Raw genomic sequence first — 22,778 nt, forward strand, 5'->3', positions numbered from 1 at the left:
CTACAGTCACAAGCAGATTTTCTCAAAACAAAGACACAGTACGATAGACAACATCCTTTTCATGATGCTGTCTTTTTTTTAATCATCCTTTCGTTTAGAACTACTAACTCCATCTTAAGTTCATAACAGATGTATCCTTGTAAATAGAGCTTTTGAGAATGAGTAACACTCGAAACTAGCTGGTAGTCCTTAACAGAATACTCTTTTAAAAATAATAGCCAGGTGGAACATTATTCTACTTCAAATTAAACAAGGCTGTGATACGCACCTAGAGGTCGTCAAGGAAACAGTAAGCGGTAATAAGTGTGAAAGCTATTGTCTCTTTATTTGACTGCTATAGCAATGGTATTTCTACAGGTGAGTTCCTTCTTTATATACACTGAATTCAGAGTAGGTGCTGATGGCACGACGCACTTGAAGTCTTTCTTGTGCGCTGCGATTTGATAAAACATCAGAGAGGTGCGTGCTCTCACTGCAGAACGGGGGCGTGCGTGCTACGTGCTGTACTGGCTTGGAATAGGGGTGGAGTCCTGCTCGGTCGGTACCAGCCTGACATCTATCACCGTAACGGGGTGTGTTTAAGAGAGGGTGTGGGGAGGGTGAGAGGGAGCCGACTCGAGGGAACAGTTACCGGTGTACGTGAGTGGATTTCCTTCTCCGGAACACCTCTGGCTACCAGCCCCCATGAGACTGCACGCCTTTCAGACTGCTGCTGGGATGGGGGAGATTGGGCGGTGCCTGTTGAGAAGGTATTGCCTCCCACAGGAGTTGTAGGTAAGAAATGTGAAATGTTATTTCATTCTTTTGAAAATCTGTATTTTCTGACACCAGTAAATAACAAAACACCATGAATTTTAAAAGTCACTGTTATTCCTAAAAGAATCTTGAAACAAGATCGTTCATCCTACATTCTAAAAGAAGACAGATTGAAAGTCTCAAAAGTCGCATAAAACAGCACTAGAGTGTACCTACGTGATGTGAGGCGTCATCCAGGTCTGTGGTATAGGGTAGTGTATCATTCGAGCACGCTACTTTTTCCGGAAGGAATTCACAGGTTCCCATCAAGCTCAGTAGTTATATCTGTGATTTGATGGTCGTCCAGAGAAGCTACAACACGTTGCTGTTATAACGTTCCGTGTTAGCACAGGCTAGCATAACAATCCCGACACTTCATCTCACTTTTGTTACCCCAAGCATCCAACAAGCGACACTTCTGAATACGATATCGGATGAGTGCAGGTACTAACGTTTATACTGCTTTGTAACACAGTTTTCACAATAGGAAGCGTACGTAGTGCTATAAAAATCGATAATAACTAAAAAATGATACAACATTTGTCATTCTTTGGTTTCCTAAGGACCCTGGGAGGTAGGAAACAGTACAGTATAGGACGGTTTATTTACCATTGTGTTGTAATGTACATATATTTACTGAATAATGTCGTTTCCTTTAATAACAAAAACTGGCGGTAAACATCAGAAGACCTCACCTCTTGCAGAAAGACGTCGTATACCTACCAAACAAAGTGGAAATTTGTTCGCTGCACTTTCAGCCAAACTAGAGAATGTGGAACGTAAGAAATCGATATGGAATGTAATACGTACATTGTTTAACGTGCTAAATAAGCTGCCACACCTGTAGCTTAAATTCCAGAATTGTTGCTAAATATGAGTTACAAAAGGCAAGAACCTTGAACACATTCGGTTTTGAAACAAAAGTAATTACATTTAAAGAAAATACTTGTGTAATAGAAAGTCGAGTGAGTTGTAAGTATGGGTGAATACTTCATAAAAAAATTTTACGTGTCAAGGAAAGTGCCTGTGATAATAACAACATCAACAGTAATGTAGGCGTCTCATGCATGAGATATGTGTTTATATTCTCTTCATTTAGGCAGAGTAAGCTGCAGATATACATGCAATCGAAAGTATTGCTTTCTGAATAAGTTGAATCAGTGTGATTCCTCTGTTTTACGTATATTTCACGATAATTCATGTCTACTGGTAATTTGCTAACGCATGGAACTAAAAAAATACTACTATTTTGTTAGTTAAGTAGAAAATTATTTTTAAAAAAAGCTTATATTTACAACGAAGGTTACTGCTTCCTCACCACTAGGAGCGCTAATGACTCTTCAGCTGTCAAACGGCATCAGAGAGAGTCGTCACTGTATTTATTAGACTGTAGTGTTACTTACCGCATGGACTCGCTGATTCATTGCGCACTACGAGGTCCGATTAAAATATATGGTGATGTAGATGAATAATTTTATTAAAAACAAAGTAATTAGCTTATTCAGAATTCGATTTAATCTTCTTCAAAGTGCAGTCCTTGGGTAGCAACGCACTTATCCCAACATTGTATCCATAACTAGAACATTTTGTGCAAGACTTGTCTTGGAAGAGCGTTCAGCTGCTCTGTCGTGGCCCTCTCAGTGCCGGCGATGGGGTCAAAACATTTTCTTTTCAGCACCGATTTAATTTCTGGGGAGAACCAGAAGTCGCATGCTACATATGGTGAATAAGGCGGATATGAACACGTAAGATGTGGTACGGAGCATTGCCATAGTGAAGAAGGAAGCCATTAGCCCGTTTTTCTGGTCTCCTCCTCCGTACATCGTTTCGCAAGCGTTGTAGTACGCCCTTGTAAAAATTGACGTTTACAGTTTTCTCCTAGAAATGAACTCTAATCGATCTATGCTCTCAGTATCGCAATAAAATAATGAGCATGATTTTGATATTCGATTTTGGATGACGTGCCTTTTCAAAGCGAGGAGATCACGGGTTTTCAATAGCGAACTGTGAATTTTCATCTCTAGGTCATACCCGTAGGCCCAAGAATCATCTCAAGCCACACTTTCGGACATGAAGTCCGGATTTGAATGGAATCGATCCTTCAGCTCCTTGCTGATTCGCACATGATTTTCCTTCTGTTCAAGATTCGAAGGCCAGGGACCAATTTTTGCAGTCACTTATCTAACTGGCAATTTATCCGTTAAAATGATTTCCACGAACACGTACGAGAAGCTTTCGGCAATCTCTCTAATAGTTATTCGACTGTTTGAAGGAACAGTTTTTCTCACTTTTTGCACGTTTTCTTTTGTTTTTGACGTTAAAGGACGCCAGGAAAGTTGCTCCTCTCCTACCTACTTATTTATGATTTTAAATTGCTCACACCACTTCAACAGTCTTCGGAGTTACAGCATTACCGTCAAACATCAATTTCAACATTTCATGAGGTTCTTTGAGCCTTCTTTGCAACCTGAAAAGAAACTTAAATTTAACCCGTTGTTCGAAATCCATGAGGTGCGACAAACACGGTAAATACAATCTCAGTCTAACGTCTCTGGACGCCGACTGACAAGGCAGAGCGTATTCCAACTTGAAGCTGACTTTCTCAAATGATCAGGCCATCGGAAAAATTAAATCAAATGGTTATATCGTTAGCAGTTGTTGCTAAAAATATCATTTCCCGTATTTTTGATCAATCCTCGTATGAAACGGATTGTACCTCGAATTTCGTTTAAGAGGCCATTCTCACTCCATTGACTCATTGATCGATTCCTTTATTGGGGCTTGATCATTGCTGACTGCAGTTACTGACTGCTCATTCTGTTCGCGTACAAAGTGTTTTGTGATACAATAAAAAAGTCGTCTTTGACTATTCAGAATCAAACGTCGACTTCTAATTAGGAGATGACCTTCGGACCACCTTATATGATGCGTAAGGTCAATTAAAGAGCCTTCAGCTCTGTTTGCAATTAATATTATGGTATACTCAGCATCGTGCTTTTACCTGCGGGCTTATTCGCCAACGAGCTCTAACATTTTTTCCGCGATGCGGGATAGAACATGCATTTCATTTATGAGGTCCGGCAGCGAAATTTATTAAAATTATTCGAGAACTAAGAATTTAAAAACAAATCATTATTAGCACCAAATAGGACAGACGAAGCGAGGGCTTACTGCAATATTATATGCAACAGGGAATAAAAACTCCACCCGTATATTTAATGCGTGGGCAGACATATGAGGGCAATCTTACATTTTGCAGTAAAACAGCTTAATCATTGTATTCGAAGCATGGCCTGGCGTTAGCACTTTTACTTAAAATTAAGTACCGAAACACTAATGCACGTGCCAACAGCGGTTGAAAATAACATTTCTTTATGTGGCGTATTACTTTACCCGGCAGGGGTAAGGTACTTTGCTCCACCAAATGTAGCTAGAAACCGTTCTTGATGTCCTATCCACAAGTATCACCATACTGAAAATAAAGCTTGAAGTGTTGTATTCTAACACAGGATCTTTCGGAGACGTTTAGAGCACGTAGCGAAAACAGTATAGCTGACCAGCAGATAGCTGTCCAGTCGCATGACAAAGAGGGAGCGTAAAATAATATTAAAACCGCATTCCTACCACACATAAACACTGCTTATGCTGTAACGAGTTCAGTTGTAGGAAGCACGGGGCTGTAGACATTGAACTCAATCTGCTTAGTTATACGTGAGAAAGAATTTTCCCAAGTCAATTGAAGCCACCGATAGTTTGCCTAGGTAGAAGATAATCGAATGGCGCGGCGAAGCAACTTTAGTGATAACTAATCATTTAAGTATCAAGAAACATAAGCCAGTAGTAGTCTGTTCTTATTCAAGCCGACGCAACGGTTGTGCGTAGAGACACCAATCCGACAGTCCCTAGGAACACCAACCTGCGCGTGAATTGAACCGACCCTCAACAGAAAGAATGAAGATCGGCATCTACATCTACATCTACATGGATACTCTGCAAATCACATTTAAGTGCCTGGCAGAGGGTTCATCGAACCACCTTCACAATTCTCTATTGTTCCAACCTCGTATAGCGTGCGGAAAGAATGAACACCTGTATCTTTCCATACGAGCTCTGATTTCCCTTATTTTATGATGGTAATCGTTCCTCCCTATGTAGGTCGGTATCAACAAAATATTTTCGCATTCGGAGGAGAAATTTGGTGATTGGAATGTCGTGAGATGATTCAGCCCAAACGAAAAACGCCTTTCTTTTAATGATGTTCATCCCAAATCCTGTATCATTTCTGTGACACTCTCTCCCATATTTCGCGATGATACAAAACGTGCTGCCTTTCTTTGAACTTTTTCGATATACTCTGTCAGTCATATCTGGTCAGGTTCCCACACCGCGCAGCAGTATTCTAAAAGAGGACGAACAAGCATAGAGTAACAGTGTCCTTAGCAGGTCTGTTACATTTTCTAAGTGTCTTGCCAATAAAATGCAGTCTTTGGTTAGCATTCCCCACAACAATTTCTATGTGTTCCTTCCAATTTAATTTGTTCGTAATTGTTATACCTAGGTATTTAGTAGAATTTACGACTTTTAGATTCGACTGATTTATCGTGTAACCGAGGTTTAACGAGTTCCTTTTACCACTCTTGTGGATGACCTCACACTTTTCGTTATTTAGTGTGAATTGCCACTTTTCGTACAATTCAGATATCTTTTCTAAATCGTTCTGCAGTTTGTTTTGGTCTTCAGATAACTTTATTACTCGATAAACTACAGCGTCATCTTCGAACAACCGAAGACGGCTGCACAGATTGTCTCCAAAATCGTTTATATATATAAGGAACATCAAATGGCCTATAACACTACCTTGGGAAACGCCAGGAATCACTTCTGCTTGAACGATGTTTTCTAAACCCATGTTGACTGCGTGTCAATAGACCGTTTTCTTCCACGTAATTCAATATGTTCGAAAACAATATATTTTTTCAAAATCCTGCTGCATATCGGCGTTAATACATGGGCCTATAATTTAGTGGATTACTCACTTTCTTGAATATTGGTGTGACCTGTGCAACTTTCCAGTCTTTGGGGACGGATCTTTCGTCGAGCGAACGGTTGTATATGACTGCTAAGTATGGAGCTAATGCATCAGCATACTCCGAAAGGAACCTAATTGGTATACAGTCTGGAGCAGAAGACTTGCTTTTATTAAGTGATTTAAGTTGCTTCACTACTCCGAGGATAATTACTTCTACGTTACTCATGTTGGCAGCTGTTTTCGATTCAAATTCAGAAATATTTACTTCGTGTTCTTGACGCCCCCAGTTAAGTTGGCTGCAGGGACCTTTTGTTTTCGGAGGAAGCACACAGTGGGAGAGAAATCTCAATGGCATTTCACTGCAATTGTTGGCAAATTTTACTTCGTGACCAGCAGAAGTGCGGTACGTGTCACCATATTCACGATAGATGTGTTTATTTCCATCACCTTGCAAGCAACCATGTACTGTTACGTGCAGTTTTTGCCAATATCTCTGGAGCAGAAACCTCGTAAAGCGATCGATGGTGACTAAGATGCAAATACACTAGGTGCACCACGAGGAATCAGCTTCAGTTGTCTGCAATGCTAGAACGGTGATCTATGTCGATCCAACCGATCTGCGAGCTTGTCACGCTTGTCTACTGATGAATCATTACCTTCTTTTATGATTCGAATCCTGGAGATTTATTACTGCATGAACACCCTCTCTAAACTAGAATAGTTATCATTATTTCTCTTGTGTGTTAGGTGTTTTCATATTATTTTGGCTTGGCCCACAGCAAGCCTGTGGGGCGCCTGTGTAGTCAAATTTCTAGACTGACAGGTTCTCATCCAATTTAAATCTAATGATAAGCATGACGGTAACCAGCAGAACATGTTGTTTCTTGTTGTGGTCTTCAGTCCTGAGACTGGTTTGATGCAGCTCTCCATGCTAATTTATCTTGTGCAAGCTCCTTCATCTACCAGTACCTACTGCAGCATACATCCGTCTGAATCTGCTTAGTGTATTCATCTCTTGGTCTCCCTCTACGATTTTCTTCTTCTAGTCAAGTTGTGCCACAAACTTCTCTTCTCCCCAATCCTATTCAATACCTCCTCATTAGTTACATGATCTACCCACCTAATCTTCAACATTCTCCTGTTACACCACATTTCGAAAGCTTCTATTCTCTTCTCGTCCAAACTATTTATTGTCCATGTTTCACTTCCATACATGGCTACACTCCATACAAATACTTTGAGAAACGACTTCCCGACACGTAAATCTATACTCGATGTTAAAAAATTTCTCTTCTTCAGAAACGCTTTCCTTTCCATTGCCAGTCTACATTTTATATCCTCTCTACTTCGACCATCATCAGTTATTTTGCTCCCCAAATAGCAAAACTCCTTTACTACTTTAAGTGTCTGATTTCCTAATCTAATACCCTCAACATCACCCGACTTAATTCGACTACATTCCATTATCCTCGTTTTGCTTTTGTTGATGTTCATCTTATACCCTCCTTTCAAGACACAGTCCATTCCGTTCAACTGCTCTTCCAATTACTTTGCTGTCTCTGACAGAATTACAAAGTCATCGGCTAATCTCAAAGTTTTTATTTCTTCTCCCTGGATTTTAATACCTACTCCGAATTTTTCTTTTGTTTCCTTTACTGCTTGCTCAATATACAGATTGAATAACATCGGGGAGAGGCTACAACCCTGTCTCACTCCCTTCCCAACCACTGCTTCCCTTTCATGCCCCTCGACTCTTATAACGGCTATATGGTTTCTGTACAAATTGTAAATAGCCTTTCGCTCCCTATATTTTATCCCTGCCACCTTTAGAATTTGAAAGAGAGTATTCCAGTTAACATTGTCAAAAGCTTTCTCTAAGTCTACAAATGCTAGATACGTAGGTTTGCCTTTTCTTAATGTTTCTTCTACGATAAGTCGTAAGGTCAGTACTGCCTGACGTGTTTCAACATTTCTACGGAATCCAAACTGATCTTCCCCGAAGTCGGCTTCTACCAGTTTTTCCATTCGTCTGTAAAGAATTCGCGTTAGTATATTGCAGCTGTGACTTATTAAACTGATAGTTCCGTAATTTTCACATCTGTCAACACCTGCTTTCTTTGGTATTGGAATTATTATATTCTTCTTGAAGTCTGTGGGTATTTCGCCTGTCTCGTACATCTTGCTCACGAGATGGTAGAGATTTGTCAGGACTGGCTCTCCCAAGGCCGCCAGTAGTTCTAATGGAATGTTGTCTACTCCCGGGGCCTTGTTTCGACTCAGGTCTTTCAGTGCTCTGTCAAACTCTTCTCGCAGTATCGCATCTCCCATTTCATCTTAATCTACATCCTCTTACATTTCCATAATATTGTCCTCAAGTACATCGCCCTTGTATAGACCCTCTATATACTCGTTCCACCTTTCTGCTTTCCCCTGTTTGCTGCATTTTTATATTTTCTCCTTTCATCAATTAAATTCAATATTTCTTCTGTTGCCCAAGGATTTCTACCAGCCCTCGTCTTTTTACCTATTTGATCCTCTGCTGCCTTCACTAATTCATCACTCAGAGCTACCCATTCGTCTTCTACTGCATTTCTTTCCACCACTCCTGTCAATTGTTCCCTTATGCTGTCCCTGAAACTCTGTACAACCTCTGGTTCAGCCAGTTTATCCAGGTCCCATCTCCTTAAATTCCCACCTTTTTGCAATTTCTTCAGTTTTAATCTACAGTTCATAACCAATAGATTGTGGCCAGTGTCCACATCTGCCGCTGGAAATGTCCTACAATTTAAAACCTGGTTCCTAAATCTCTATCTTACCATTATATAATCTATATGATGCCTTTTAGTATCTCCAGGATTCTTCCATGTATATAACCTTCTTTTATGATTCTTGAACCAAGTGTTAGCTATGATTAAATTATGCTCTGTGCAAAATTCTACCAGGCGACTTCCTCTTTCATTTCTTACCCCCAACCCATATTCACCTACTACTCCCTTTTCCTACTGTCGAATTCCAGTCACCCATGACTATTAAATTTTCGTTTCCCTTCACTACCTGAATAATTTCTTTTATTTCATCATACATTTCTTCAATTTCTTCGTCATCTGCAGAGCTAGTTGGCATATAGACTTGTACTACTGTAGTAGGCATGGGCGTCGTGTCTATCTTGACCACTATAATACGTTCACTATGCTGTTTGTAGTAGCTTACCCGCACTCCTATTTTTTATTCATTATTAAACCTACTCCTGCATTACCCCTATTTAATTTTGTATTTATAACCCTGTATTCACCTGACCAGAAGTCTTGTTCCTCCTGCCTCCGAACTTCACTAATTCCCACTGTATCTAACTTTAACCTATCCATTTCCCTTTTTAAATTTTCTAACCTACCTGCCCGATTAAGGGACCTGACATTCCACGCTCCGATCTGTAGAACGCCAGTTTTCTTTCTCCTGATAACGACGTCCTCTTGACTAGTCCCTGCCCGGAGATCCGAATGGGGGACTATTTTACCTCCGGAATATTTTACCCAAGAGGACGCCATCACCATTTAACCACACAGTAAAGCTGCATGCCCTCGGGAAAAATTACGGCTGTAGTTTCCCCTTGCTTTTAGCCGTTCGCAGTACCACAACAGCAAGGCCGTTTTGGTTAGTGTTACAAGGCCAGATCAGTCAATCATCCAGACTGTTGCCCCCGCAACTACTGAAAAGGCTGCTGCCCCTCTTCAGGACCACACGTTTGTCTGGCCTCTCAACAGATACCCCTCCGTTGTGGTTGCACCTAAGGTACGGCTATATGTATCGTTGTGGCACGCAAGCCTCCCCACCAACGGCAAGGTCCATGGTTCATGGGGGGAGGGAGCAGAACATATCGCCTTCAAAAACCCCTTCGAAGACAATTGACCTACATAGTTGCTTGTCACAATGACAACTTTCATAATTATTCTTTTTGACGCTTATTCTAAATCGCCAGCCTGCTGGATGCATTTTTTGTACCAAGCACCCACTTGTTGCATTAACTACTGCCAAGTGAGAGCGACCGCATTTTTCCATGTGTACAGGGTGTTTGAAAGGCACGAAGAGAGGCTAGTCTATGCTAATCTTTTGTGGTTCTGCTATAAACGTTTTATGCTGTTTTATAATATCTTTCTGTTGATCATTCACAGATTACGTGGCACAAATGTGTGGCGAGGTTTCAGCTCGCACCGTAATTTGCAACTACGCAAGTTGAATGGCACAAACAAGTGTCCGTTTCGGAGCATTCCAAAATACATCTGGTAAAGGACTCGCACTAGAGTCGTGCAACCAATACCATTGACACTCTAATTTACCCTACTTTCAGTTTATTAATGTCAATAGTCACTGCTCCATTTCAAAAAGTGTATGTTTGCACTAAAAATACACTTCCCGCTTATTATTATGATCCGTTGATTGGCTACCAGTCACTGTGTTAAAACCGGACATCAATAGCAATTAACATTTCCGCAATTTCTGCGGTGAAAGTTTTAAGTGATTAATCGTGTGTATACGTGTGGTCCATTGATCGTGACCGGGCCAAGTATCTCACGAAATAAGCGTCAAACGAAAAAACTACAAAGAACGAAACTTGTCTAGCTTGAAGGGGGAAACCAGATGGCGCTACGGTTGGCCCGCTAGATGGCGGTGCCATAGGTCAAACGGATATCAACTGCGCTTTCGTGTAGTAGGTAAAGAAATATGAATGTTTTAGTTGGACCACTTCTTTCGCTTTGTCATAGATGGCGCTGCGATAGTCACAAACATATGGCTCACAATTAGCCAGGTCAGCTGCTAAAACATCTACTTGGGGATCATCATTTGTTGCAAGTCGTGGTTGACGTTTCACATGTGGCTGCACACTTCCTGTTTCCTTAAATAACGTAACTGTCCGGCGAACGTTCCGGACACTTGGATGGTGTCATCCAGGATACCGAGCAGCATACATAGCACACGCCCGTTGGGCATTTTGATCACAACAGCCATATATCAACACGATATTGACCTTTTCCGCAGTTGGTAAACGGTCCATTTTAACACGGGTAATGTATCACGAAGCAAATACCGCCCACACTGGCGGAATGTTACGTGATACCACGAACTTACACGTTTGTAACCACTACAGCGCCATCTATCACAAAGCGAAAAAAAGTGGTCCAACTAAAACATTCATATTTCTTTACGTACTACATGAATATGTAAGAAAATGGGGGTTCCTAATTAAAAAGAAACAATTGATATCCGTTTGACCTATGGCAGCGCCATCTAGGGGGCCAACCATAGCGCCATCTGGTTTTCCCCTTCAAGCTAGACGAGTTTCGTTCTGTGTAGTTTTTTGTTTGATTCTTATTTCTTGAGATATTTGGCCCAGTCACTATCAATGGATCACACTGTATATAAGTGTAGCTGTGTGCGTCACTCCCGTCTTCTACATGTTTAACGATATTATATGCCGCAATTTATCCTGTTTATTGCAGCGTGAGAAATACGTGCGTTGAATATCGTCTACCATTAAGTCAGCTGGCTACAGCCAATCAGAAAAAACACCTTGGAGCACCACTCCTTCTTCCAGTCCCTGTCGCGATTTTTGTCACCGAGCTGCGTGTAGTGGGGAGCGCGTTCCTTACCGCTCTTTACCCCCAGCGGGCGAAACAACGGCATTTCGAGGTAAGGATCTCGAAGCGCGGCGCGGAGGGGCGTGGTCGGACCGCGTCGTTATCTGCGTCGTTACCGCTCGCCGCCACCGCAGAGGGTGCCTCACCCCAGTCTGTCGCTGCCTTGCGTCCCTCAAGAGCTTGCAATCAGTTTGGCCGTACTCCTAATGAGAAGCCTACGAGGATTCTGAATGTAAGTAGCGTAATTTACTATTTTCTACCGAACATAACTAAGAGTTGCGTCCATACAGTAACCGAGCGAGGTGGCGCAGTGGTTAGCACACTGGACTCGCGTTCGGGAGGACGACGGTTCAATCCCGTCACCGGCCGTCCTGATTTAGGTTTTCCGTGATTTCCCAAAATCGCTTCAGGCAAATGCCGGGATGGATCCTTTGAAAGGGCACGGCCGATTTCCTTCCCCATCCTTCCCTAACCCGAGCTTGCGCTCAGTCACTAATGACCTCGTTGTCGACGGGACGTAAACACTAATCTCCTCCTCCTCCTCCTCCTCCTCTACAGTAGGCTAACTTCCGTTTGCTAATACACTGAGGTGACAAAAGTGATGGGGCACCTCCTAATATGGTGTCGGACCGCCTTTTGCCAGACAAAATGTAGCACGGACTTAACAAGTCGTTAGCAGTCCCCTTCAGAAATGATGGGGGTCGAAGATTTTGTGCACGAACTGACCTTTCGATTATGCCCGATAAATGTTCGAAGGGATTCATGTCGCGCGATTTGGGAGACCAATCCACTCACTCCATTTGCCCAGAATGTTGTTCAAACAACTCGTGATCAATCGTTGTACAGTGACGTTGCTTGTGAACATGAAGTCCATAAGTGGCTGTAAATGGTCTTCAACTAGTTGAACATAATAATTTCCAGTCAATCAACGGTTCCATACCACGTAAACACAGCAAACACCACTATGGTGCCACCACCAGCTTTTACAGTGCCCTGATGACAACCTGAATCTATGGCTTCGAGGAATGTGCGCCACACCCGAACCCTACCATCAGCACCCACTGAAATCAGGCCACGGTTCTCCATTCGTCTAGGGTCTATCCGATGTGGTCACGATCCCAGGAGAAGCGCTGCAGGCGATGTCGTGCTCTAAGCAAAGCTAATTGCTTCGGACATCTGCTGCCATAGCCCATTAACGCCAGGTTTCACCACATGGTGCTAAAGGACACGTTCGTCGTACGTCCCACACTGATATCTGCGGCTATTCCACAGTGTTGCAAATGATAACTCCACCAAAGCACTGCCCTTTTATACCTTGCGTACGTCTTCCGTGTGTGTGCATGTAGCTAGCCCTTGACTTTTGTCACCTCAGAGTAGATACAAAACGTGCATGGGTACAGGAAAAATACACTACTGGCCATTAAAATTGCTACACCACGAAGATGACGTGCGACACACACGAAATTTAACCGACAGGAACAAGATGCTATGATATGCAAATGATTAGCTTTTCAGAGCATTCACACAAGGTTGGCACCGGTGGCGACACTTACAACGTGCTGACATGAGGAAAGTTTCCAACCGATTTCTCATACACAACAGCAGTTGACCGGAGTTGCCTGGTGAAACGTTGTTGTGATGCCTCGTGTAAGGAGGAGGAATGCGTACCATCACGTTTCCGAATTTCATAAAGGTCGGATTGTAGCCTGTCACGATTGCGGTTTATCGTATCGCGACATTGCTGCTCACGTTGGTCGAGGTACAATTACTGTTAGCAGAATATGGAATTGGTGGGTTCAGGAGGGTAATACGGAACGCCGTGCTGGATCCCAACGGCCTCGTATCACTAGCAGTCGAGATGACAGGCATCTTATCCGCATGGCTGCAACGGATCGTGCAGCCACGTCTCGATCCCTGAGTCAGAACACGGGGACGTTTGGAAGACAAAAACCATCTACACGAACAGTTCGACGACGCTTGCTGCAGCATGGACTATCAGCTCGCAGATCATGGCTGCGGTTAAACTTGACGCTGCATCACAGACAGGAGCGCCTGCGATGGTGTACTCAACGACGAACCTGGGTGCACGAATGACAAAACGTCATTTTTTCGGATGAATCCAGGTTCTGTTTACTGCATCATGATGGTCGCATCAGTGTTTGGCGACAACTCGGGGAACGCATATTGAAAGCGTGTATTCGCCATCACCATACTGGCCTATAACCCTGCGTGATGGTATGGGGTGCCATTGGTTACACGTCTGGGTCACCTCTTGTTTGCATTGACGGCACTTTAAACAGTGGACATTACATTTCAGAAGTGTTACGACCCGTGGCTCTACCCTTCATTCGATCCCTGTCAAACCCTACATTTCAGCAGGATAATGCACGACCGCATGTTGCAGGTCCTGTACTGGCCTTTCTGGATACAGAAAATGTTCGACTGCTGCCCTGACCAGCACATTCTCCAGATCTCTCACCAATTGAAAACGTCTGGTCAATGGTGGCCGAGCAACTGGCTCGTCACAATACGCCAGTCACTACTCTTGATGAACTGTGGTATCGAGTTGAAGCTGCATGGGCAGTTGTACCTTACACGCCATCCAAGCTCTGTTTCACTCAATGCCCAGGCGTATCAAGACTGTTATTACGGCCAGATGTGGTTGTTGTGAGTACTGATTTCTCAGGATCTATGCACTCAAATTGGGGGAAAATGTAATCACATGTCAGTTCTAGTATAATATATTTGTCCACTGAATACCCGTTTATCACGTGCATTTTTAATGACCAGTAGTGTATTTACTGGGTAGAAATTACAAACATTAAACCTTTCCACACAGACCCACAATTTTGGAAGCACAAGCGCGCCACTAGTTTTTACATGCCTTTCTCATAGAATAGCGGTTTTGAAACTGCGTCGCAACTCCCAGGGCGTCGCATCTTCACAGCAGGCGGGTCGCGGCGATTTCATGAAAATAATAATTCGGTTTATTTGCTTCCGAGTAAGGGAACGAGTGCGCTAGCCGTGAAGAGAGTGTTGCTTCAGCGGCATAGCGGTACATGACAGTCTAGAAAAAAAGTTATGAAGATGGCATCTGTTCTTTCGGACATGTACGAAAGAGCAGATGCCATCTTCATATCGTTTAAGGCTTACCGGCTGATGACCTTCTTCAGTGCGGATGCACACGATTTGCCTGAACTCTTACGGGACTCTGTGGATTGTCTGCCGCGAGTAAGGGGTATAATGGCAGGGGTACTACAAATGTACTGTGTGGACTATAAGTTGAGAATGTGGGTTTCTCGAGGAGCGTGCCGGCAATAAATCCCTGCATTCGCACTGTCCTCTGTGCCCTTGGTGGCTCAGATGAATAGGGCGTCTGCTAAGTGTGCAGGAGATCCAGGGTTCGAGTCCCAGTAAGGGCACACATTTTCAACTGTCCCCGTTGATGTATATCAACGCCTGTCAGCAGATAATGGTTTTAATTGTAATTTCAGAAGGAAAGTTGGATGGTAAAGATACGAGTATGCAAGTGCACATTCTCTACTCTTCAAACGGTTTTAGCAGACACTGACTTTCAGCTGAGTGAAGAGCTAGTCATTGTTTGTCGATCACATAACTAAAATCAGTGATTACTTTCCGATGTACTTCCCACAAGAAGCTGACCGACAGTAATGGATCAAAGATCCGTTCAATACAGAACTTCCATAGTCAGTTACACTACAGACCAAGAGCAATTTAATGATATGTCTACAGTCTCCACATCATCATCATCATCATCATTTAAGACTGATTATGCCTTTCAGCGTTCAGTCTGGAGCATAGCCCCCCTTATAAAATTCCTCCATGATCCCCTATTCAGTGCTAACATTGGTGCCTCTTCTGATGTTAAACCTATTACTTCAAAATCATTCTTAACCGAATCCAGGTACCTTCTCCTTGGTCTGCCCCGACTCCTCCTACCCTCTACTGCAGAACCCATGAGTCTCTTGGGTAACCTTGCTTCTCCCATGCGTGTAACATGACCCCACCATCTAAGCCTGTTCGCCCTGACTGCTACATCTATAGAGTTCATTCCCAGTTTTTCTTTGATTTCCTCATTGTGGACACCCTCCTGCCATACCTGCAATCATCCTAGCTACTTTCATATCCGTAACCTCAACCTTATTGATAAGGTAACCTGAATCCACCCAGCTTTCGCTCCCATACAACAAAGTTGGTCGAAAGATTGAACGGTGCACAGATAACTTAGTCTTGGTACTGACTTCCTTCTTGTAGACACATTGAAATCAAATTCGTTTCTGACCACTGCTTGAGTTTTGGAGCTTGGTGAATTAGGTGAAGTGTTGATACCTTTTCCAACATCCTACTTACGTGATGTGTATTTTACAGCATTAGTAGTCACTGACACGAAATATACACTGATGGAGAAAATCACAGTACCAAGAAGGAATTTTGCGACGTAAATGAAAGCTGGTAAGGGTGTTTCTACTTCTGAGAGATGAGGTCTATTCAAATGTAGCGCAAGTCGCAAAACAGTGGCGCTAGTTGCGCCACTATGAGGAAGCAAATCAGTTAGCTTTAAATACACGGTGTGACGGTCGTGGGCGTTAGTTACCTTTGAGATTGGAAGTGGTGACTTGACGTTAATGAGAAACGCATTTAAGGTGGCAACACCTCACTGAGTTTGAACGTAGCCGTGTAATAAGGCTGCGAGAAACTGGATGTTCTTTCTACGGTATTTCAGAAAGTCTTGGCAGGAATGTAGCCGCTGCACGTAAGTGTTGGCAGCGGCGGTCACAAGAATGTCTGGTTGCAAGAAGACGAGACTCCAGATGACCACGCGGCACTTCCGAGAGGAAAGACCATCGTGTTCGGCGTGTGACCCTCGTGCATCCTATTGCATCTGCAGCAGCAATTTGAGGAACACGGTGACACAAATAATTGTTTGCAAATAGATTATTTCAAGGACAGCTCCTGGACAGACGCCAGTTGCTTGCATTCAACTGACGCCACACCACCGCCATTTGCGACTGCACTAATGTCAAACGAGAGATCATTGGGAGGTAGTGTGAGGGTTTACTGTGTTTTATGACGAAAGCTGGTTCTACCTCAGTGTCAGTTATTGCCTTGTTTTGGTTAGAAGGAGGCCAGATGAAGGCCTGCAATCAGCCAGTCTGCGTGCTGGACATACTGGAGCTACGCCTGGAGTTGTGGTCTTCGGTGGGATTTCGTAAGACAGCTGGAACACTTTCGTGGTTATCCCACGCAACCTGGCTGCAAATTTGTACATCAGTCTGGTCACTCGACCTGTTGGGCTGCCACTAACTAACAGCATTCCAGGGGGTGTGTTCCAACAGCATAACACTCGCCAACATACCTTTGTTGCAACCCAACATGCTCTACAAAGTGTCGACATGTTGCCTTGGTCCGGACGACCACCAGATCCGTCTCCAGTCGAGCACATATGGGACTTCATCGGACGACAACTGCAGCGTCATCCACAAACAGCGTTAACCGTCCCTGTATTGACCGACCAAGTGGAACAGACATGGAGCTCCATCCCAGAAACTGACATGCAGCACATGTACAACACAATGCATGCACGTTTGCATACTTGCGTTCAATATGCCGGTAATTCATGTGCCAGCATTTCACATTTGCAGTGGCTTATTTTGCGCTTACATTAACTTGCGATCTTGCAATGTTAATCATTGCAACAAGTCTCCAAGGTAGACGTATTCATGACATATCATTATTCTACATTATTTATGTTGTGTCTAGACAAGACAGCCTAGACACAATGAGAGGAAGCCGAAAGGCACGCGCTTAAACTCACGCGGGCTGGCGTGAGGTCTGAAACAGGATACGTAATGAATGCTATAAAGTACGTAGCTTCTGGAATACTTAACTTTAATCCATAATTGTAGAACATCGCTCTTGATGATACATGCTTCATAATATTAATTAGCAATTGAATACGGCGCCTTGCTAGGTCGTAGCAAATGTAGCTGAAGGCTAGGCTAACTATCGTCTCGGCAATTGAGAGCGTAATTGTCAGTGATCCCCTTCTGGCAAAGTCGTCTGTACAACTGGGGCGAGTGCCAGGACGTCTCTCTAGACCTGCCGTGTGGTGGCGCTCGGTCTGCAATTACTGACAGTGGCGACACGCGGGTCCGGCGTATACTAATGGACCGCGGCCGATTTAAAGGCTACCACCTAGCAAGTGTGGTGTCCGGCGGTGACACCACAATTTATTTTTCGGTGTTGAGATTTCTTTTTCGTAGGAGTAGATCAAATGTTTTTGCAAGAATAAGATATAACACCATTAGAAGTTGATTGAAATATATTTTGTCAACAATTAATAAAGAAATAACTACTATTATTCATTTTCTTCGAAACTTAAGTTACTTTACCCCACACCTCGAGCGGGATGCCATGTGCGAAAGGAGCCATGGGTGATTATGTCTATGTCAAGGTATGCTTGGATAAGAGTGTTTGAAAACCACTGTCGTAGAACGTTGCTCCCCGTTTACACAACCATGTACTGGCATGTTCTGATAGGTCCTCATCTTTTATTTTAAGCTCCCAGCGGTAAAAACGTAATGGACGTCGGTGGGGGCGCGGTGAAGGCTGTACGGGAGGTGCTGATTTAGATTCAGCCAGAGTCCAAGAGTTGTTTGCAATTTGAGGTCAATCACTGACACGAATGAAAACAAAAACCTTGGTGAGTTTTCCGCAGCGCTTTTTCTGTACACCGCTACACAGTTTCATAAGTATGTCACAGTAAACAGGCCTATTTGCATTGATTGTTTCACCTCGTGGCAGAATATACACCAGTCGAGTTGGCTTTAATCTTTAATGGTGACGCAATGTGCCTTCATTTCACTGATTGTAGTTTATGTCGTTGGGTTTCTAAGAGAGAGTCAAGTCTCATTCTCAGTCACTATCTCGCTTAGGTAATCCTTACCATCTTCGCCGTAACGTGTCAATAAATCAAGTGCACAGCCCAGATGTTACTCTGTAATAGTTTCTTACGCCCAACGAGAACCTCATTTTCGAAAATTCAAGTTTTCGAAAATGATTTCATGAAGAAGTCAATCTGAAATTCGCAAAGATTTCTTAGAAAGATCGGATACTGTAACCTTACTGTTTTCCTTTACGCCTTCTTCAGATACATGAACCGGTTCATCTTTAACTAAAAACCGACGCCCTTTGTCATGGTTCACTTCATCACGTCCTTCATTCAACTGTCGATTCCATATCCTTAGCATTCATCCACTGTTCACATGCTGTACTCTACAGAAAACTCGCTAATCTGTTGATGAATGTCGACTGGTTTAGTGCCCTTCGCATTCAGAAAACGAATTATAGATTCAATCTTACAAGCGGTGGGATTTTCAATCAACTTCACCTTTGTAAACAAGTAGTGTATAACATAAACAATACACAGAGAACTCAAAGCAACTACTGCGCATGCACCGATTTGCCACTGTGGAGCTGAATCTAATGGAATACAAACGGAACTTAATATGTGGCTGTACCTCGTGCAATAATACTAATTGATCCTCGCCGTAATGGCAATGGCCGATTGATCTCCAATTTATACAAATCACTGTCAATTGGCAATACAGTAACTTACGCGACTGATACACTCAACTATTCAAACATACTGACACCAAAAATCTGAAAATAAAAGCAGCTGCGAAGTAAATAATTCTATTCAAAGATTTTCTGAAATGAATTTACAAAATAAGATCGCTAAAACACCGCTTGTAAATTTCAGACTAAAAGATCAACACAATGAAGATATGAACATTTGCACATATGGATGCGTTGCAGTAAAGTACACATACATGAAGTTCCTTGGGATAATAATGGAATAAATGTAAATCGGCATACACAGTGTAGTAATAAACAGCTTGTAAAGCTTGAAAGGGTGTTGCACGATCGGTTGTGTTCAGAAATAACTGCATAGAAAAAAATAGATACGTTGCGCCGTTTCCGAGTAACTTAGCATTGAAATTAGTCAGTCTCAAGGTTGCGTACGTATATTCAAGTGGTCCCGCAAGAGACGACCGGATTGACTAATTTACATGCTAATTAACATGGAAACGGCACCACTTGTCGAATATTTCTTTACAGATATTTAGCAACACAACCTCCCCTACAACACCCTAACAAGCGTTTCAGCTTGTTTTTCATCACCCTGTATAATCTCACACCTACATGTCCTGCTCAAAAGCAAATACATATAACACACTACTACCGTGAAAATGACGTTCTGTGCACTAATTCATTCTACGTTATGGCATAGTTTTGTGGGAAAGCACCTCTAACACAAATGTTAAAAGAATATTCGATAAGCAGAAAAGAGCAATAAAAATGATAAAAAACATTAACTGGATAAATATAGTCAAGCATTTAAAGCATTAAAGATACTAACATTTTCAATTGCATTTGAATATAAACACCTATGCTGGACAACGAGCTGTAGACCAGCATAGAGAATTGGCGGAAAGCACAGGTGGCCGCCTTCTATGACGAGGATACTGTAAATGTCTAAGTCGGAGACTTGATTTTAACAGTGGTTTTCATTTCACGGCCGACCGGAGCTTACATTCCGAATAGCCCACGTACTGAACTGGCCACACACATATATATAATCAAAATTGGTTTGTTGTGGTATAGTTAAGATTTTATTATTTAAATAAATAAGTGTATCTATTATTAGTACGGCCGGCCGTAGTGGCCGAGCGGTTCTAGGCGCTTCAGTATGGAACCGCGTGACCGCTGCGGTCGCAGGTTCGAATCCTGCCTCGGGCATGGATGTGTGTGCTGTGCTTAGGTTAATTAGGTGTAAGTAGTTCTAAGTTCTAGGGGACTGATGACCTTAGATGTTAAGTCCCATAGTGCTCAGAGCCATTTGAACCATTTTTTTATTATCAGTACGCGTGTACTCTGTGTATGGGCCTGAAGATAGTGAACTGTATCACCGAAACGGGTGTCAAATAAACCGAACCCAGCACACATTGCACATAAATAGAATACACCATTTTGTGTAGTTAGACGTATTACGTTTTCACCCATACTGCACGCCCTGAAGCACATACCGGTACACAATATGAATACTGATGTTTTCAGAATATTTCGCCCATACTGCACGCCCTGAAGCTCATACCGGTACATAATATGCATACTGATGTTTTCAGAATACTTAAACTTCCATCAAGAAAATTCAGACATTACACAAAGTAGCCCCAACGTGAGTAAGTGTTGCAACAAAAAAGAAATTCCATGACTCTGAGAGGTCGCCCATTTAAATGAAACACGGTCCCTGTGGATGGCAGAGTAACTGAGTAATGGCCGAAGAGACTCACTGAACGAGTTGGACCGCTGCGTGTGAGCACCGCTGGCGGGCACCAGCGGGTCGCTGGCGCCGTCCTCGAACCTGTCGTCCATGTCTGCGTCACCATCGCCGCCCAGCTCGTCCAACGACGCCGCGTGCCGCAGCGTGGGCAGCGTGAAGCTGATCTCCTTCGTCCTGTCGAAACAGAGCCATGAGGGCGTGCCACGTGCCGAACTCCACACATTTTACCTACATATTAGCAGACAAACCCGGCATGGCTCAGGTATTTATTTTGCCAATATTCTATCAGAAACGAAAACAATAAGAGAACTGTGTTTGCAGTGTAGGGGAATGTGTGGGAATTTGGCGCAACTAAGACACTTCGACTATAACTTTTACTCTGTGCTACCTAGAGGTTCCAATCTGTGTATAGCATCAGCCGCATCTGTTTACTGCAATATATCTTAAAACCATAAATATATAGCTACGCGTCTTACAAAACAATGAATAATTTTGACGTCATTGCACAACGTCATTTTAGCCGACATACCGGATAAAATGACGCAATAAGAGAGGTAAACTGGCACAAGGAATGCTCGAATGTTCAAATCTGTGTGAATTTCTAAGGAACCAAACTGCTGAGGTCATCGGTCCCTAGACTTACACATTACTTAAACTAATTTACACTAAGAACAACACACATACCCAAGACCGAGGGAGGGATCGAACCTCCAGTGACTTGACGCCTCTAACCGCGCGACCACTCTGAGCGGCTCAAGGAATGCTCTTTCTTTCTTTCTTTCTTTGTCTGAGCCTTGTCCGACATTTACGCAGGGTCGGCCATGGTTAATCGTATATGGCATGATAGGTTTAAGGGGTGGCCGGATGCCCTTCCTGCCGCCACCCCGTACCACCCCCAGGAAGGAATTAGCGTACCCCAGCTGTCTGTGCCTAATGTAAGCCATGGAATAGTGCGAATGTGTTGCAAATGTCTGCGAGTCTTGTAACTGAGGCGGAACGTGGGGACCAGCCCGGTATTTAGCTAGGGGATGTGAAAAACCGCCTAAAAACCACATCCAGCCTGGCCAGCACACTGGCCCTTCGTCGTTAATCTGCCGGTCGGATTCGATCCGGGACCGGCGCGCTTACCCGAGTCTAGGAAGCAGTGCGTTAGCGCTCTCGGCTACCCTGGCGGGTTCAAGCAATGCTGTCAGGTAACTAATTCCAAGCATCTTATAATACAAATTGTGTATATTGAATATTACATGTATTAAACAAAACACTTAACAACATAATTTACCAAAAGAAAATAGCGAATGTATCAGCTTAACGAATTAGGGATACAAAACAATAATAGTTTTCTCATAAAATGGCGACAAGGACTAGAGTATAATCGAAATAAATAAGTAGTGTCCTGCATATCTACTAACCAACTAACGCTTCTTCAGACGGGAGTCACAGTTATAGTTTTCAGACTATCTCACTCACTGTATTGAGAATGACGCGAGAAACACAAGAAATACACCGGTATCATTCCTCGGCATCTTTGCCGAATTTACCGCATACTACGCACAGTCTTTGCCTCTCGTATGTTGTGCTGGATGGCGCTCTGTCTAACATAAGTCCCATTATAAACAGCGCTGATGCCATTTCTTAATTCGCCTGCCATCCAAACAGCTCTTTCCGCTGTATGGGTGTATGTCCTTGGCATCGGAACAGAGAAACCTATTCTTATAAAAACGGTGCACTGTGGTATTTTGGATTTTATTAAATGTACATAATGTATCTCATGTAAACTCATGCTCATAAATTAAGAATAATGCTGATACATTGTGAAACAACGCTCTGGTGGGCGGTTTGCGGGTTTGAATCACATCTGAGTATGAACATGGGGTGCATTTGATCTCTGCGGTCGTCGCACGGTGGCGTTGGCAGCAGTCCACATTGACAGAGTTGTGTTGGTGCGCCGGCCGCG

The 22,778-nt window shown here is 43.1% G+C and overlaps 1 protein-coding gene across 1 annotated transcript in view; it reads right to left on the minus strand.

Moving 5' to 3' along the window:
- LOC124776082 (synaptotagmin-15-like) overlaps window positions 1-21,079 on the minus strand; it is a 109,416-nt gene extending 88,337 nt beyond the window's left edge. Inside the window, exons 1-2 of the mRNA XM_047250925.1 lie at window positions 21,057-21,079; window positions 20,835-20,998 (exon numbers count right to left, since the gene is read on the minus strand). Of these exons, the coding sequence (XP_047106881.1) occupies window positions 20,835-20,998; window positions 21,057-21,079 (187 nt within the window). The remainder of the gene's footprint in view (window positions 1-20,834; window positions 20,999-21,056) is intronic.
- Window positions 21,080-22,778: the final 1,699 nt, after the last annotated feature.

The sequence above is a fragment of the Schistocerca piceifrons genome, chromosome 2, assembly GCF_021461385.2.
Source record: "Schistocerca piceifrons isolate TAMUIC-IGC-003096 chromosome 2, iqSchPice1.1, whole genome shotgun sequence".
Lineage (NCBI taxonomy): Eukaryota > Metazoa > Arthropoda > Insecta > Orthoptera > Acrididae > Schistocerca > Schistocerca piceifrons.